The sequence below is a fragment of the Neolamprologus multifasciatus genome, chromosome 10, assembly GCF_963576455.1.
Source record: "Neolamprologus multifasciatus chromosome 10, fNeoMul1.2, whole genome shotgun sequence".
Taxonomy (NCBI): Eukaryota; Metazoa; Chordata; class Actinopteri; order Cichliformes; family Cichlidae; genus Neolamprologus; species Neolamprologus multifasciatus.
In genome coordinates, this window is record NC_140448.1 from 19013178 (window position 1) to 19028348 (window position 15171).

Sequence of the window (15171 nt, forward strand, 5' to 3'; positions counted from 1 at the left end):
CAATCTTACCATATCTAGGACTTTGAGGTTTCCAAAAGAAAAGGCAATGGCATTGGGTGGTGTGGCCACAGGTAGCATGAAGGCCAGAGAGGCAGCAATAGTGCAGGGCAGCATCACGTAGAGTGGGTGGAGCTTAATATTTTGGGCCTAAAGGAGCGCAAAACACAACACAGTTAGATTTATGGAGAACATACGTGCGCACACATCTGTCAACATATGAGCTCCATTTACCATTGACGCCAATATGGGCAGGAACAGGGTGGTGGTAGCTGTGTTACTGGAGCACTCGGTGAATGTGGCAATAAGTAGGGAAAGCACCAGTGAGATAGCAAAGGGGGGAATATTCTGAAGAGGTGACAGGTTTTCTCCCAACCACTTGGATAGATTTGATGCCTGTAAAGGTAGCAGGAAAAATACACAAACAAATCTTTAGTATTTGAGAAAAGCTAGCACCATGGCTCAGAGGATGTCTGCTATCGGTCTACCAATTTGCCCTTGACTGAAATCTCTCCTCTACTAGATGGAATTGTCATTAATTTTCGTGCAAATGATAAGCATATTAACAAAACCTCCAAAATTCAATCACCAAAAACGAACAAGAGACCAGTATTTATTTTCTGATTCAAGCATTTAAGTATCCAGTAATCACCAAGACTAGCATTTAACTGCCAAAATTCTTTTTAGATATTCTGTAAAGGAGAATGAAATAATGAAAAGTGATGACATGGAGTCCAAGGGTGTTTACCTCACTGCCAGCAGCAAGAGCAAAACCTCCTCCCAACAGCAGCACTATATTCCAGGGCATTCGTTCATGAACCACATTCCAGGTCAACAGAGCCGGTGGAGCCTTTATCCTCTTACCTGTGGGACACAGATGAAGTTTAAACATCAACAAGTAATTAGTTTGAAAGTGCAACATCAAGCCTGCCAAGCAATCTTCACCCAGTGCTCCAGTAAGCCCAAACTGAGTTCACATGAACATTTTTAGAAGCAGTGTGTTACACCAAGGTTAAAAATGAATACTTCACCTTCATTTGTGTATCCGTAATTGCTAAACGGCACCTGAGAGGGGATGACGAAGAAGAGCGATGACATTAGGATGGCAACCGTTCCGTCTGTCACAAACCTGACAGACACGAGAGAACATGATTATATATGCTGCCTTTTAAAAATGATGAAGAGAAAAATGTGTAACATCATATTTACTGTCAACTGTGGGGCAAAACAACCGAACTGTAGTTGAAATACATTTATGTTGCCATTTTTTTTCAGTCTGACCGATTTTTCTCTTTTATAAAAAACTAACAAAAAGAAAAAAGAAAGTTTAATAAAAAAAAAGAAAGAAAGAAAATGAGCACTTTAGCTACAACTTTGTTGCGCTTGTGAACATTTCCTGCAGAAATATTACTCCAGTTCAGAAGTGCCCAAATTGCGGATACTCAGACGGGCATTTCAGCTTTTCATGTAGACTTTACAGCAGAAATAAATAATGAATGTTTAAAATGTTTGTCTGGTACAAAAATAACTGTACTGGCATTCGCTTTTCCTTTATAACTGGATCATTTAATGTAAATCTAATAAAATATATGCCTGTTCATTCTGTGCTCCAGTTTTAGTGATTGACATTCCACCATCACAAATTATCTGTTAACTTTATGTGATGTAAGCATGTGTTTTATGAATACAAACTAGGGGATGTTGTATAAGAATGGGTCAGAGCCAATCACTGAGATCCTCTGAGCAGGATTAAAGCAGCATCCGGGTATTTATCTGTCCGCTCATGTTTGCTACCTTGGTTAGCAATGCTGAATTGGCTCAATGTCCATTCACTTTATAGATCTTAATGCAGAGAGATCAGGTCACTTTTTATATTTTATAGCAAAAGTGTTAGCTGCAGAATCACAAACAAAGCTGCAGAATTGTAAAGTCAAAGCATAATTTTAAAATAAAACATATTATACAACTGTTACAGTTACTATGAACATAAAGCAAGTATCATAAATATTTATCTGGCATTTGTTTGAAAATTATTTTGTTATCTTATTAATATTATTATTTTATTTCATTTGTGTCTCAGTAGACTTCAGTGCATTCAGCACAAAAGGTGCCAGAAGACTTTGTGTGACTTTGCTTGTAAAATATGTTGACTCATCCTGCCTCAGAGGCATTAATGCAGGACTTTATAAACCACTGGGTGATACCACAAGTGCTGCATACATTTTAATGCGCAGGAAAGCACGTGTTGAATTGATCATTTCATGGCTAGCTGTTTGGTCTTTTTGTTGGTAATATGTGGCGCTTCACTTCATTTATATCTAAAGGTCATGCTTAAAAAAGAACTCACGCAGCGTCCTTATTGAACAGCACTGTGGCCCAGCCAGGCATGAAGCCCGGCTCTCTGGTAAACCACAGAAGCACGAGCAAGATAAAGAGGACGAGCACCGCCACCTCTGCAAACTTCATACATCCCAGCTTCTTGTACTCCACTTTCATCACTGTGTATGCCGCTCTGTCGCTTTCACTTTTCTCACCACAGCCAAATGACTTCTTCAAACTGAGGAGAGCAACAAAAAGATGCAGCATATCTCTGCAGATGCTAAAAAAAAGTCAGTTTTACTTACAGTGTAGATTAATTTATTTTGTGCTGTTTGAGCAGCTTTTCTGAGGATAGTTTAAAATACCTGGGTTTGTTTCTGGCTGATTATACTTACTTGAAGCCCAGGAATATAAAATGAAGCCAGAACCAGGCGAGCACCAGCATGAGCACCATGCTGGGAAAGCAAAAGCCAAACCAGCTGGCAAAGTTGATCACGTCAGTATTGTTAGGGAAGATCCTTCACAGAAAGAAAAACAAAGGGATGTGAAGAGAAGATACAAGTGGTTCAATGAGCAGTGACACACCTTGAAGATCATTTCTGTTTGTGTGTGAGTTGGGTTTTTTGCCTTACTCGTCTATTTGGCCCTTGAGGATGAGATTAGGCGTGGTCCCTGTGAGCGTGGCGATGCCTCCAATGCTGGAAGAGTAACACACACTAAGACTCATCCCTTTGGTCAGAAGGTCATACTTCGCTTCTATGGCTTTTTCTCTGAACTCTCGCTGTGTGTCATGTACATCTGGATCAAAACACAATAAGACAGTGAGGTTATTGGAAGGGTTTTCTTCTAGAAGCCCATATGTGTATGTAGCATTTTTACTTACACACAGGATCCTGTGTGTCTTTTTCGTGTATCGTCTCCGGCTTGGTTTGAACTTCCAGCTCAAATGCGTGGTTGTCCGCAGCTTGGGCCTGGAGATCACGCTCATTTGCCTGGGTCTCTGTATCTTTCAGCTGCTGTAGCACAGCGTGTGCGATGGGTAGCATCATGGCTGTGGTGGCTGTGTTGCTGATCCACATGGACAGGAATGCCGAGACGCTCATGAAGCCAATCATTAACCTGCGTGAGAGGGAATGGTGATGATGATAACGAGGAGGCATGAGTGAAAAATCCTCAACATCCTCACTAGTGCTCTGGGTGCATTGTTTTTTAAATGTTGCTGTACTGGGCAGCTCCATAAACTCCTGGAGCAGTTTGCGATACCACCCTGTCAAAATTCAAGAACCATGCAAGTAAAGACATAGCTATGTCTACATACGGTAGATGTTTCTGAATGAAAACAGAGAGCAATTATTTGTTGCCATCTTTATTGACATTGATTGTTTATTAATTTTATTAAATTTAATCTTTTATTCCTTTTCCTTTAGAGGCGACCACACTTGGCTTAAATTAGATGGCATTAGTGTTTGTGCTTGTTTGTCATCCTTATTAAACTCACAGGTAAAGTTTCTCATTATGGGAAACATCAAATGAACATTTTTTGCCATTTGTTCAAACAAAACAACGGTGATGCAAAGAATCTATCCGGTCGTTAAGTCTGACGTCACTAGCCGTGTCTGGGCCTAAACTCCGCTGCAGGTCCATATATCAAACGATCACTATGGCATTACTGAGAGTTGAAAAACTGTCTAAAGTCTTTCATCTTTAATAAAATGATCCGCGTTCTGCTTTACCAGGTGTAACAATTGAGTTTAACATCCAGGCATCCATGAAAAGTTAGAAGTTAGCAGGAAGTTAGCTCGCTAGCTTCTATCTAAATACAATATAGCATGTCCTGACTGCGGGGTTTTGGAAACAAATTAAAACGTACAGCTCTGTTATCACTTCCAACATAAATGAAGACAGAAAACTAAACAGCAGTGACGTTTGTAGGGTTACTGAAGTTTGGCTAGCTGGTATATAATGATGTGCTATGTGACCACTAGCGACACAGATATGTTAGCATAATATAAACAAGCTAACTTTTTTTCCACTCAATAAAAGTTAACGTGAGTGTTCTCGGTGGTCAGGAACAAATGTAATCGCATGGCAGGATGCTGTAAACGGACCAAACTTCAGCCAGGAGAACAATTGAGATAATCCATCCACAATACGAGGTTAGTCATTCATATACTGCTGCATGGGCTGGGCTGTAGTTACATCCTAAGGTTTTAAAAACTGAGCTTAAATAAATGATTAGCGGTAATAAAAGCCGAGGGAGGTCAACAGTGATCACTGACTGTTTTAGGAGCTTTTTGAGATTAAATAGAAGAAAATACAAAACATTAAACATGTTAACAACACAAAAGCCATATTAAATGCAGACTACTTTAGGCCCGGAAGTAGGATCCGTCACGTCATCACTTAACGACCGGATTCTGAAAGACTTGTAGACTTGTATGTCAAGGCTCTCTTACAGCGATGGACGAACACCAACCAGCAGCAAAACCCGGAGAGCGATTCGTTTATGGAGGTTCCAGTGTTCGACCGCGATGGCCACCAGCAGACCTCCGATGAACAGCATGTTCGAGTCTTTCAAATACTCAATACTGACCTGAAACAGATCACACAGTCGCTAACATTAGCACATGGATCAAAGGTAACCTGTGGACCTACATCTATCATCAAATACGCTTTATGAGCAATAAACGCAAAAAAACGGGATCAGCAGTGTTACCGTGCCAGTAGAAGTATGACGTAAAAGAAGTGACTGGGGGTCACATCACACTTTCAATAACTGTTGTCCTATTTAACTTCTATTTTTCACACTAAACTAACTGAAGAGTTTCTTCCATTGACACTCCTATATGCTTTCTCATGCGACACACAGTGTTGTATCAACACTTTTTAATTCAAGTTCCTTATAAATGGTCTTTCTGTTCTCAGTGCAATTAAAAAAAAATCCTAAATTATATTGAAAATCTCTGATTTTCATTTTATATTCATAAGCAGGAGCAAAATTTTCTTACGTGTGTCTATAACTCAGATTTTATATAGAATCATTTTAAAAAATAAAGACAATTTTATGTATAAGATACAATATAATAAGATAATAAAATAGATAATAAAAGGTCATGTGGTCCTGAGCAGGTTCTAAAATGATTTAAATAGAAACTCAGAAAAACAACAACACACAACATTTTACACAGTGTCATTATTAATTAACCAAAACTAAAAACAGAAGCAGTGAGTGAAGTGAAGTACACAATGCCATGAATCAATTTTAACAGTAATAACTTGACGTAATCCTTTTCTGCACAGCTTTATTGGTTTCTCACATAGTTCTGGGGGATTTTGGCCCGGCGCTGTTCAGAAATGGCCTTTCCAAACACTGACGAGCAGCAACAATTGCTTCTCTAAAATCATTGTGTTAACAAACACATCAATGCGCCAGACCAACAAACTGGCAAATCTTCTACTTTTTTAGAGGTGCTGATAATCCGTTAATCAAGTTCATTTTATTAGCAGCACCTGGCTGCCACTTACTCTATTATTTCCTGTTGAAGCAGTGAAGGTTTTACATAATTGCTGTGTTGTGTTATTAAAATATACTTATGAAGCACAGAAGTGGAAAAAAATGACCCTACATCTCCACCCTTCATGATGCCCATCATAGGAAAGAGGATGACTGGCAGTAAGGCAGTCACAGCCAGAGGCATGCACTCTGTGCACCAGTACAGAGCCATGAGGATGATCGCGTAGCCACATCTGGCTTCCTGTAAACACAGACACATAAGTATAACATCACAATCACTAACATGTTCACATGCATCAGCATTTTTGATTTGATTACATTTTGTGCAGACGCACACAGCAGCAGAGACCAACCCACAGTTTGCAGCAAAGTGCATACAGGGAATTTTCCTGTCCTTTCGCTTATCTTTTCTCTTTAAAAGGCACTAAGTCGCTATACATGCAGATAGCAGCAACCCTTGATCATAAAACAAACAGTTTGTTGTGTTCACATCTCACAAGATAACTTTTTACGATCCTCAATAAAAGTTATAAAATCTCTTTAAGCTCCCGACACAAAACATTCCAATGCAGACAAGACACTGATAAAGCTTAAGTTTCAAAAAGATTTCCTAAAACATTATAATGAAACGTACAAAATAATATTTGTGTTATTATCTACTTTATGGTTATATTTTAGACAGCTACACCGTTCTCTTGCAGCTTTTATGTAATGAAATGCATCGTATATTATAGAAATATTTTTTACTACAAGTCTGTGTATTTAAGCGTTAAATCTCATGTCTACATATTAAATAGAGAGCTCAGGATAATTACAGGTAACACAGGCTCTAATTTATTAACAGTAATAGGGGTCATATTGGGTAGTGTAGTTTGAGCCCACCATCTTTATGTGTCTTTAATGGCACTGTAAAGCACAAAGGTTCAGCTGAGCACCACAAAGCCCTCTTTGTTTCTTATCCATCATACATTAACAGAGCACTTCAGCACTTTCAGCAAAAAATGAAGATGATAAAATCAATTTAGTGATGAATTCAGTTGCAATATGTCAACACATAAGAGATTACATGGCTTGCAGGGAATTTGAGGTGACTGTGTTTAGTAATCATATTAAAAAACTGGCCCCGGATGTCTACGGTATCTTTCGATTAAATCAAGTCTTTCAAAGTGAGAGACGTGGTGACTGAGATAAGTGCACTCAAAAAATAACCTGCAGATATGTAATGTCACAGCAGCTTATGTTTGTGTCATGATCCTGGGTCTTTTGACCCAGCGTTTTGAGTTTTAGCTTATTTTAATGTTTTTGATTTATGTTTAAGTCCTTTTTAATTTTCTAAGTTCATTTCTACAATGCCTAAGTTTCTGTTATAGTTCATTGTTTTTTAGATTCCCCTTGTTTCTTCTAGCCCTGTGTTTAAGTGTCCCTCGTCCTTTATGCGTTTCATGTATGTGTGTCTTATGTTTGTCACGTTCGTGTTTTCATGTCTGCGTTCCATACTGTTTTCTGTTTTACTGTGAAAGTCCCTGTCCTGTATGCAGAGTGTTTAGTTTTGCTTCCCCTTGTCTCATCGGGTCTGATTTGTCCCAGCTGTGTTCCCACCAGTTCCCCATTTTCTCATTATCTTTTTGTGTACTTAAGTCCTTTGTCCTCCTTTGTTCAGGGTCAGGTCGTCTGTTGTCTGTTGTGCCATCTCTCAATGTTCCAGGTATCTTTGTATCCATGCCAAGTTTCATTTTTAGGGTTTTTTATGTTTATTTTTAGTTTCCCCAGTTTAGGTCATTGTTTATTCTCATCTTTGTTTGCCTTATGCATTACTTTGTATTTCTCCATCAGCCGTGTTAAATGGTTCACTTTTTGGTAATTCAAGTTTTGTTCCATGTTCCTTTGTGTCTGCATTTGCGTCCAGTATTCACAATACATACAGTCTGCTTCTGCATACTGTGACAGTTTTGTTATAGGCATAAAAATGCAGTCTATTAAAGAAAATCATCAATACTATAAAAGAATATCCTCTATGCTTCTCTCCAGACGGCCTGCGTCCTCACATGGGGACATTACATTTTGGCTTTTTTGCATCTTAAACTTCATTCTGTTCAACAAAGTGTTTCATACTTTGCTATACAATGTGTTTATTGTGTTATCCCATAAAAGAAAACTGGTACCACATGAGGATGTCACAACATTGTAATGACTTCCTGTTCAATGATTTTAAGATTTATCAGGGCCCGAGGTCAGGGAGATTAAAAATGAACCCCAAATAAGAGCCTGGGTATCAGGAGGATAATTGACCAATGTTGTAGTGTGAGTATTTGTTTATTTTTAGAGATAACCATCATTAGTCCACATGTTTTCAGCAGATTCAATAACTGCAACAAGAGAGAAGTGTTAATAAGTGTGAATAAAACACCTGACTTTAAAAGCTTTTTAGCCCTTGAATTCAAACAACATTCAAACACCATTTATGTTATCCACTACAGACAGACAAACCTAGCCTGTTTAACTGTGATTGACTGCACTTCATATAGTGTATAGTTCTAAAGCTGGGCATCAGCGTAGGTCAGTGATCAAACACTTAAATCATATATTTAAAAATAATTACAAGATGCCTGTTCTTTAAGAACAAGTGTGAGATTAACTGAACGGGTTATAGCCAAACTTCTCAAATTGCACGTGTACAAGATGCACACTAAAAAGATTAGTCCGGTCAGTCAATATAAATCTTTAGCTGTTTTTTTTTTAAAAACAAATATAATTTACCTCCATGCACAAACACACTCACCGATGAAGGATAGACGAGAGGCAGAGGAAGGAATACAAGTGGCGTGACAATTATGATGATATAGTTCCTGTGGTGCCACAGAAGATGCAGCACTCTCTCCCAGTTATACATGATGCTCTCAAAAAAAATGAACTAACAACTGAAAAAAACTCTTTCTTTCTAAGTGTTGCAGGTAGGTCAACGCTAACACAAACACTAGTCAGTATGAAGAAGAGGCACAGGGCAGCTGTGGAGCTGAAAACTGAGCTCAGGTGGGTTAACAGTAGAGGTCTGCTCCACAGAAAGCCACTGTGGTAAAGAGAATGAAATCAGTGCAATTTTCTGTCTATATCTCTGGTAGCATATCAAACATTAACTCAAAGAGATCAACATCCTTGACAGAGAAGCAGCTGACACTGTTGGGAAAGAGCAAAAAGTAGCTGTAAAAGCAGAATAAGGGGGAGGGACTGGAGACGGACAGCCAAACAATAGAGAGACTTTATTATGTGAAGGAGTGCAGTTCCAGTAACTTAACCAAAGGTCAATGTCTGTGTAAGTTTCACCTGAGATGAATTTCTGAATGATTCAAATTTTTAATAACTGATTCATTAAACAAAGAAGGGAGTTGATGTCAGTTGATGTCAAACAGCACAGCGAGAGATGAGGTGTTTTAACCTAAACTGCATCGATTTTGACAAAAAAAACCCCGATCATAGCCTCACTACAGCCATAATTAGGTTATATGAACATTATTTTATCTCCTGTCTGACTGTTGTTACTGCGTCAGATGTTATTTCTCATTGCTGCATAGCTCATTGTAGGACTAGAAAAGTATTCTAAAGTATGATTTCATACAGTCAGCAGGTTGCATGTGTCAGAATAGGATAGGAGGAATCCATACTCCTGCATCTGCCCTGTAACAAAGAACAACTTGAAAAAAAACCCCTCAACATCTTAAAACAACGAAATGATTCAGTGGATTAAAAGCTTGTGACTGTTGCTGCTGACTTTGCAAAAGTTCTGGCAACTAGGATTTTCTCGTTCAATTGCGATATTGCGATGAGATTAACAACAAAAACTTTTAGTTTGGCACAATTTTCCACACCTCCTGATACAAACCTCCCTTTGGAATTCTTGGGATCAGCAGTGGTAGTACAGCTTGTGTCGTCCCACTATGTTTTCTGTTTTTAAGTACAGATTAGGCCTTTTAGTGAAGTCAGTAAATCATGCAAACACCGGGTGGAGTATTGCATCGATACAGATGAGTGGTTTGTTCATTCAGTAGCTTGTGGGAAACAAAGGTAAAGTGGTATGTTACTGGCACTTGTTGTGGAATTAAGCTTTTTTTTTTAACATCGTGTTGAATGGGAAAATCTAACTTTAAGGACTTCTGCAGCTGTGTAAAAACCTCACAACTAGGACACAACAAAGTCTGAAGTTTACAGTAACAAGAATTTTTTATGTATATATAAGAGAGAAAGAAACGTAGCAAAACAAACACATGGCAGTTTTATAGCTGGGAGAGTTTTTGTGTCTAGTTTCTTCCACTTTTTACACTTTTTTTAATATAATTTTTTTAAAGAGGCAAAACGCTGGGAAGTGTGTTGTTTAAGAATAGCATTTAAATTGTAAACCATGTTATCTTAAAATGGCAAACACAACTTTGCCTTTAAACACAAACACTTCCATCTGGGACATTTAACAAACAGTGGCTGGTGATTTTCAAGGAATCCCAGTGAATCTTTGTAAAGACTTTATCACAAAAGTTCTTTGTCTTAAATGAAGATAAATACCTTCCATGACTCAAAAACACCATCAATATACACAGCAACTCAGATTAGAAGCTTATATTAGTCTAAAAACCAGTGATCGTATCATGTGATTAATACTCATATCAGTACTCATATCAGTCTTACACAGCACACTGGCATCACTGCAAACTCCCTGTTGTTTTATAAATTACTGCAGTTCATATAGGAAGTTAGATAATAAGAGATTGAGGCATAAAACGTCTATTAAAGACGAACACTTCTGTTGATCATAGATGATCATGTTGGTCTAATCTGACTAAATGTTACTGAGGATGAAACATTCTGGTATTAAACATGATGAAAACAAAAAAAGGGCAAATGTAGTAATTAAAACAAGAAAAAGCAACCAAAGCAAAAACTCTGGGTGACCTTTCTATGTTCATGTACAGCTTAGGAGTTTTAATAATAAAGGCAGTTAATCATTAAAGCACTAGACATAATATCGCATCCACACAGATTAGTGTTTTTTATTTATTGGGTTTACTGAATGATTTATGAAGGGAGTTTGGTTTGAAAGCACACGTACAGAAAATCATTGTTTGTGTTTTCCAAATCCTGTATGCAAGAATTTCAGGCTTCTTAAAATTAAAATAGCAATGAAAGGTTCTGCATCCAACTAAGTTTAATCTAACAAAATAACAATCCAAATGTTAGAATTTTAGATTTCCATAATCATTATACATCCTCTGACACCTTTATCAGGTTTGCCGCCTTCAGAACTGCCTTAATTAATTATGACATGGATTCATGTTGGAAATATTCCTCAGAGATTTTGGTTCAGACTGACATGATCACACAGTTTCTGCTGATTTGTTTGTTGCACATCCATGAAATTACTATCTTGCTCCACCACATGTCAAAGGAGCTCTATTGGATTGAGATCTGGTAACTGTGGAGCTATGTGAGTAGAGAGAACTCATTGGCAGGTAATAATAATAATAATAATGATGATGATGATGATGATGATGACAAGAAGAGAAGGGGAAATAAAGGGCGGTTGGGTTGCTGGGGGGTGCTAGGGTGGGATTACTCAGTGTGATCTTCATTATGAATACTATGGTGTTTCAGTAAGGGAGGGGTAATTAATGCCCATCCACATGACCACACAACAGGTTTTTGCATTTTCACCCAAAGAACTACTGCTTGCTGAATAGTTTCTCTCTCTCTCTCTCTGAGCCTAAGAGATGATTGTGTGAGGAAAATCCCAGGATATCATCAGGTTCTGAAATACTCATGCCAGCCCATTTAGCACCAACAACCATGAGATGTTGGAAGTTTCTTAAATTATCTTTTTTTCCCCTGTTCCGCTGCTCAGTTTGAACTTCTGCAGGGCATCATGACCCCATCTACACCCTCCTACATGCCTAAATGCACTGAGTTGGTCCCAGGTGATTAGCTAATAGATATTTGAGTTAATGAGTGAGTCGCTTTGCTGCTGGTTTTTTTTTTTTTTACTGCCTGAAATTAAAGAACAAGACTGAGCTGAACATTGTGTCTGTACTTTTTTTTATGACTGTTCTGTAATGAAAAGCTCAAAGGTTTTAAAGAGCCAGCCTCTTTTTTTCCAATAATGAACAGAAGAGCTGACTTGTTCATGGACCGGATTAATATTTGACACCAAAAGAGACCAACTGATAAAAACTGTGTATGGATTTAGATGTTCTGTCACTCTCACAAAATCCTTATTTGTTGGTCACACTTTGTGATAAATCATTACTCATTGAAGGTGCAATTTGAGAGAAAACCCACTGTAAAGACCTCGAAACAATCAGCACCCAGCTTTATGGATGAAGTTCCTCCAATTGTAATAAGGGTGAATAAGGCTGTTCTGCCAATACAATTTAGTCATACTGATAAGATAACAACATGCATCCTGAAAACAGTGACAAAACTTAAACTTATAACTACATAACAAACTCATATTTACTATTAGTGCTATAAAAATCACACTTTTATTCTATCAAGATGACCTTGGACACGCCATTGCACTGCATTTTGATGTTATAGTGGCAGTACAATAATAATCAAGTCATATAATGTTAATTTGTTTTTCTGCACAGGCCAGAGAACATTTCTACACCTGCTCCCCTTACAGTCATGGTTTAAACATCACTAAAAGAAGAATCTGAACCATTATTATATGAGGGCAGCATCCACATACATTTAAGGAGGGCTATATAAATATGATCTGTATTTTTCATTAGTGTAGAACTCACAATTCAATATTGTTGTGACTGAGTGCTTTTTAAGGGGATACTGTATATATATACACACCATCCTGTATATACACCTTTCCCATCTTTTGGTATATTAGCAACAACAGGAACGTACAGAGGTACCTTCCACTTTAAGCCCCCTTGAAACAAATCTGTGCAGTTACTTGTTTAGTTATTTTTGAAACATTATCTTTTATATCAACGTCACAACTAAGTTATTACCTTGAGTTTCATTGTTTTATTTGTCCTGCTGTTAATTTCAGGGGTTCTGCCAGATGTGTGCATTTCAGTTGATTATACTTTTACAACCATCAGCCAGAAAATTCAGGATGATGCTTCTGAGTCTTTAACATACTGCATGCTGTCCTTACTTCTGTCTCTACTGGCACTTGACAAGTTTGAATAAATAATAAATTGTAAATGGCCATCGAGGCAGACAAAAGCATTTTTTTTATAGTGACAGCATGCAGAGTTTAGCAATAAGTCAAATTTGTCAAAAAGGAAGTTCTGTGTCTCCACAGGAGTCCATTTTAGGTCCAATCTTCCAATTTTATGCTGATCACACACAGATATATCGGCCTCTTAGATCATCTGACCCTCCGCAGTACACTGAGCTCTCTGAATGGCTGCCTTTGCAAAGTGTTTTTCATGCTTTTATTTCCTCACACTGAGATTACTGCAACAGGCTGTTTATTTGCCTAAGCCAAATAAATCTATTGAATGACTGCAGACTGCCAGGATTTTAACTAGACCAAAGAGATGGCATTGTATCACTCCTGTTTAGGCATGTTTACATGTTCTCCCAGAATGTTTTTTAATTGATTTTAAGATTTCACCTCTTATTAGAATGTGCAGCATTATGTACCGTTAAATCCTCAGGCAGAGGTATTTTATTTGTTGTAGGGGTCCAGCGAAAACCTAACGAGGACAGAGCATTTGCAACAAGGCACCTGAGGAACTGTCTTAAAACGTTCTTTTTTTAAAAAGGCTTTCAATGATTTTAAGTTTTACATTTACTTACAGTTACTTTTTTAGTTCCTACATTTGTTACTTTTCCTTTTTTATTTTTAAATCTGCACTATGTGTCTTATTTTACCTTCATTCTTAATTCCTAAACCTAGATTTTTTTGTCATGATAAACTCCGGGAGGCTGTTTTCTGTCAGACTGGCTGCAGGCTTTTCAATCAGGCTCATGGAGTTGCACTACATCAAAGGAAGTAGAAAAGTCAGCAGGCAGTCCAACACTTTGCTGCTAGATCCCGAAATAGATCTTTGTGGATTAGATTCGGCACACTTTCTGTGGTTTTTCGGATTTGCTTAGTGATCTTGTTAATTGGACTCAAGAGCAACATAAGAACTGCCAAGTGATAAAAGCTTCACTGATAATCAAAGTCCACACATGGAGTGTTTTTGCTGCACTGCATGAAAGATGAGTACATTCCTAAATCCGTGGATTCCCTTATTGTTTGGGCAGTTTAAATCTTGACCTAAATTACCAACTTTCTTCAGCTGCGACTTTGTTCCTTTTAAACCTTAAAGAAAAAACAATTTTTTAAAACTCCTTTCAAATCTTTTAATGTTTAACAAATACCTGGAAACTTCAAGGCTAGCGATAAGGAAGCATTAATATTGCTCTAATCTGTCTGCAAGCTAACTGCCTTGTTCCGTGGTGTTGAATTTAGTCATCAACTCCCATCTTTTGGTCATAATCCAAATTGGAAAGGAGGGAATCCACAGGTTTCACCTGCATTTTTTCTTCTTCTCAGGGCTTAATTGGGGAAAAAAGTCATTGTGTGTGTTTAAGGATCAATAGAGAACAAAGACAGGCCTCATGTTACAATGTTTGAGCTTAGATATTATCCTAAATTTGCCCGGAAATTAAAAATACAGTGCACACACTTACTTTATGACTCAAGAGCAGTGTTGGGTAAGTTACTTTAAAATAGTAACTTAGTTACATTACTAGTTACTTCTATCAAAAGTAACTCAGTTACTTCAAGTTACTCGTTACTTTCAAAGTAACTAGTTACTAGGGAAAGTAACTTTGGTTTTACTCAGAATTCTCTTGTTAATGTGTTGCTTCCATAACTTTGCCAGTCTTCTAGCTTGCTTACTTGCCACAAGTGCACTGTGCCACCTACCAATAGAAAGAAAAAGATAATGTGCATATTTCCACGAGAGAAATCCCACGCCTGGACCGTCATTGACTGCTGCCATGATTCTAGCCTACGTCACAGCGTCATGTGCGCCTTTTACATCCAACACAAAAACTGCAGTCGCGGTGCTTTGATTGTACTCAGAACTCGGAAATTCTGCCTTCTGAATAGGAAGATGTAGGTAACACCACACTGCAGATGAGCTGCATACAGGGCTGGACTGGGACAGAAAATTGACCCGGGCATTTTGACTAGAGACCGGCCCACCATTATAGGAAAAATCTTAAAGCCTTTGAATGAAAACAAACGCTGTTGTGACAGTGATGTACACTGTCTTGATGGTATATATGCATCAATCTATCAATCGTTTGTTGTAAGATTCAGATAATTATTTTTTAAA

General features: G+C 37.9%; 1 protein-coding gene across 1 annotated transcript in view; it reads right to left on the reverse strand.

The window, feature by feature from the left end:
- slc13a2 (solute carrier family 13 member 2) overlaps nucleotides 1–9002 on the reverse strand; it is a 15838-nt gene extending 6836 nt beyond the window's left edge. Inside the window, exons 1-11 of the mRNA XM_085174511.1 lie at nucleotides 8610–9002; nucleotides 5943–6071; nucleotides 4773–4909; nucleotides 3200–3435; nucleotides 2949–3114; nucleotides 2712–2834; nucleotides 2345–2554; nucleotides 1029–1126; nucleotides 746–861; nucleotides 232–393; nucleotides 10–147 (exon numbers count right to left, since the gene is read on the reverse strand). Coding sequence (XP_085030637.1) covers nucleotides 10–147; nucleotides 232–393; nucleotides 746–861; nucleotides 1029–1126; nucleotides 2345–2554; nucleotides 2712–2834; nucleotides 2949–3114; nucleotides 3200–3435; nucleotides 4773–4909; nucleotides 5943–6071; nucleotides 8610–8720 — 1626 coding nt within the window. The 5' untranslated portion in view covers nucleotides 8721–9002. The remainder of the gene's footprint in view (nucleotides 1–9; nucleotides 148–231; nucleotides 394–745; nucleotides 862–1028; nucleotides 1127–2344; nucleotides 2555–2711; nucleotides 2835–2948; nucleotides 3115–3199; nucleotides 3436–4772; nucleotides 4910–5942; nucleotides 6072–8609) is intronic.
- Nucleotides 9003–15171: the final 6169 nt, after the last annotated feature.